The sequence below is a fragment of the Penaeus vannamei genome, chromosome 37 (assembly GCF_042767895.1).
Source record: "Penaeus vannamei isolate JL-2024 chromosome 37, ASM4276789v1, whole genome shotgun sequence".
In the NCBI taxonomy this organism is placed as follows: Eukaryota; Metazoa; Arthropoda; class Malacostraca; order Decapoda; family Penaeidae; genus Penaeus; species Penaeus vannamei.
This window is the reverse complement of record NC_091585.1, coordinates 2021016-2023515: the sequence shown is the minus strand read 5'-3', so window position 1 is coordinate 2023515 and position 2500 is coordinate 2021016. Positions and strand designations below refer to the sequence as shown.

The following is a 2500-nucleotide window of genomic DNA, read 5'->3' as shown; positions in this document are numbered from 1 at the left end:
ATGTTGAAATCCTGAAGATCCTTCAGAATAAGATGTATGACATGCGCTCAGTCACGAGCCAAGGATATTCAGCTCTGCATTTTGCTGTCAAGTACTCTCACGAGCCGGCTGTCAGATGGCTAATCGAAGAGGTTGAACTTGATGCTGCTCTTCCTCCCGGCAGAGGTGTCGCCTCTGTCCTGGCACTGGCCAGACGGAAAAGAAATGCGAATATAATATCATGTCTTGAAGAAGTAAGTTGCCAGTTCTGCAGAATTTCCTTTTTTCTCTCTCCTTTTTTTTACTCTTCTTTTTTTTTACTCCTCTCCTCAAGAACTTTATGATTCAATACGTTATGCTTAACATAATGGTGAAACAAAGTGGGTGATATCCAATATTTTACCCGAATCTGATTCGATATTAAAAAGTACGATGTAATCTGGTCGTTCATGCTGTTATTGCACTTAAAAGCATGAAGCAGTTCCCACTCTATGATGGCCCCTTCAACTGCAGGTGACCACAGTGAGAGCCCTGGAGTCTGGCGACCTCGAGGAACTTATAAACCTGGTACGCGAGGGCGTCGACATTGAAGATGTGTGCAAAAGAAAATTGGGTAAGGAAAAGACCGCTGGTTCTCCCAGATCTTAGCCTTCTTAAAGTAATAGAATAGAATTTGGTTTTCTGGAAAAAGAATAAATCTGGAAAAAAAACTATGTACTGAAGCAGGAAACGGCGCATTCATCTAGATTATTGACAGATAAAAGCACCAGTTTAAATTGTATTGTACTAGGAGTTCAAGCGGCGAAACGAAAAGGAGAACAGTACTTAGAGTTTCATTCCTACTAATACCACTATGATGTTTGCAAGCGCTTCTATGGAAAGGAAAATGTAAGTAAATTAAAGTGTAGGACTATAACTCGTTTTACTAGCTTCACCGTATGACAATCTTCCCATTTTAGAGCTGGTATGATGAGCATTGGTGAAACTTGATGTTATTCAGTATGTAGATAAAGAAAGAAATGCTTTTTAATGCTCAAGATTGTAGTAGATAACCATACATTGCAAGTACACATAATTAATACTTAGTGAACAAGGCAATTGTAGTTATCGGTCCGCTTGTTTAGTGTCTGCAAGTGCAAAGAGAATAAAAACGATAAAGGGTATTTTTGAGGCTGTGCGGAATTCAGAATCCTGTATGAAAATTCCTGACTGTCCATTTTACTGCTTAGAAGACAATAAGTGATGGGTCCATAGCCATACAGACCGTGGGAACACTTTGTCGATGCTGTTCATACCAGCGTTAACTCCGATCTCTATCACTGAGATCAATGTTAAACGACGCTGAACACAACCGTATTTTCGTAGGTGCTACTATAGCTGCAAGTCAGTCTTGGAGTGTGATGAACTATGATATATTACAAAATGAGACTTTCTTGGACTGCATAGAGATACTATGTAGCAGAAATTCTAAAAGTAGGATAATTATGTTGAGGACAAAAAATATTGACAAAATCTCACGTCTCATTCAGCAATACCTCCTTTAACTATATGAAGTTTGAGGTTCATTAGATCATTCTCATATTTTACAGAGAGAGAAAGAAGTATGTTACTAACATAAAGGGATGGCCTAGGATATAAAACAATCTGTGATTCCCAACCTGATGCTAATCACCGGAAACCCGATTGTTTTCCAGGGTCGGGTTTCCTCCAATGTAAATCCTAGTTGTAGAAGACTTTTTTGTGTGGGGGGGCGGGGGGGGATTTGCCTTCAGAGTATGCCCAGTAAGCAAAACAGTCTTAGTCCAATGTGCGATTATCTAGGTTTCATTGTGCACAACCTATATCAGGTTTTCGATTAAAGTAGTCACAAGGTTGTTACTTTGACAGAAATGGGTAGCTGTGAGATAATGCCAATTTCTCTATTGCCACATTCGAAGAGAAAGGGCATTCACAGACTGACCAGAGATCAGCTTGCAAGAGATGTTTCTCAGGAACATATTACCGTGGAACCAAGTGCTAGGTACCAGTTAATATAATCTATCCCTGTAATGGCACAATCTATGCAGCTCTTTCTCCTGCCTTTAACAAGATATGTTCAATCAGGTATTCGCGTTGCCCAGTTTGCTGCCATGTGGGGGCATCTCGCGTTACTGAAGAACCTCCAGAAAATCAAGTGTGACCTGAAACCGGAAGCAGACTCAGGGAAAACGGCCCTTCATTTCGCAGCAAATTATGGCAAACTAGAAGCTGTGAAGTGGCTGGTGGAGGAGGCTGGCCTGGACGCTTCCCATCGGTCAAGCGGCGGTTCGACTGCCTTGGACTATGCAGAGAAAAACAATTATAAAGAAATTACTGCTTACTTAAAACAAGTAAGTTTATTCAACCATAGCTATATGTTTACACATACACACACACAAACGCACACACTCACGCACATACACACACGCACACACACACACACATTCATACACAGACACACACAGACACACACACACATACAGACACACACACATTCGTACAC

At 40.8% G+C, this 2500-nt stretch overlaps 1 protein-coding gene across 1 annotated transcript in view; it reads left to right on the top strand.

Annotated features, from left to right (window-relative positions):
• LOC113812120 (uncharacterized) overlaps positions 1 to 2500 on the top strand; it is a gene marked incomplete in the record, with an annotated part of 315713 nt that overhangs the window by 237020 nt on the left and 76193 nt on the right. Inside the window, 3 exon segments of the mRNA XM_070115209.1 lie at positions 1 to 233; positions 493 to 592; positions 2083 to 2410. The exon segment at positions 1 to 233 is cut by the window's left edge and continues 36 nt beyond it. Coding sequence (XP_069971310.1) covers positions 1 to 233; positions 493 to 592; positions 2083 to 2410 — 661 coding nt within the window.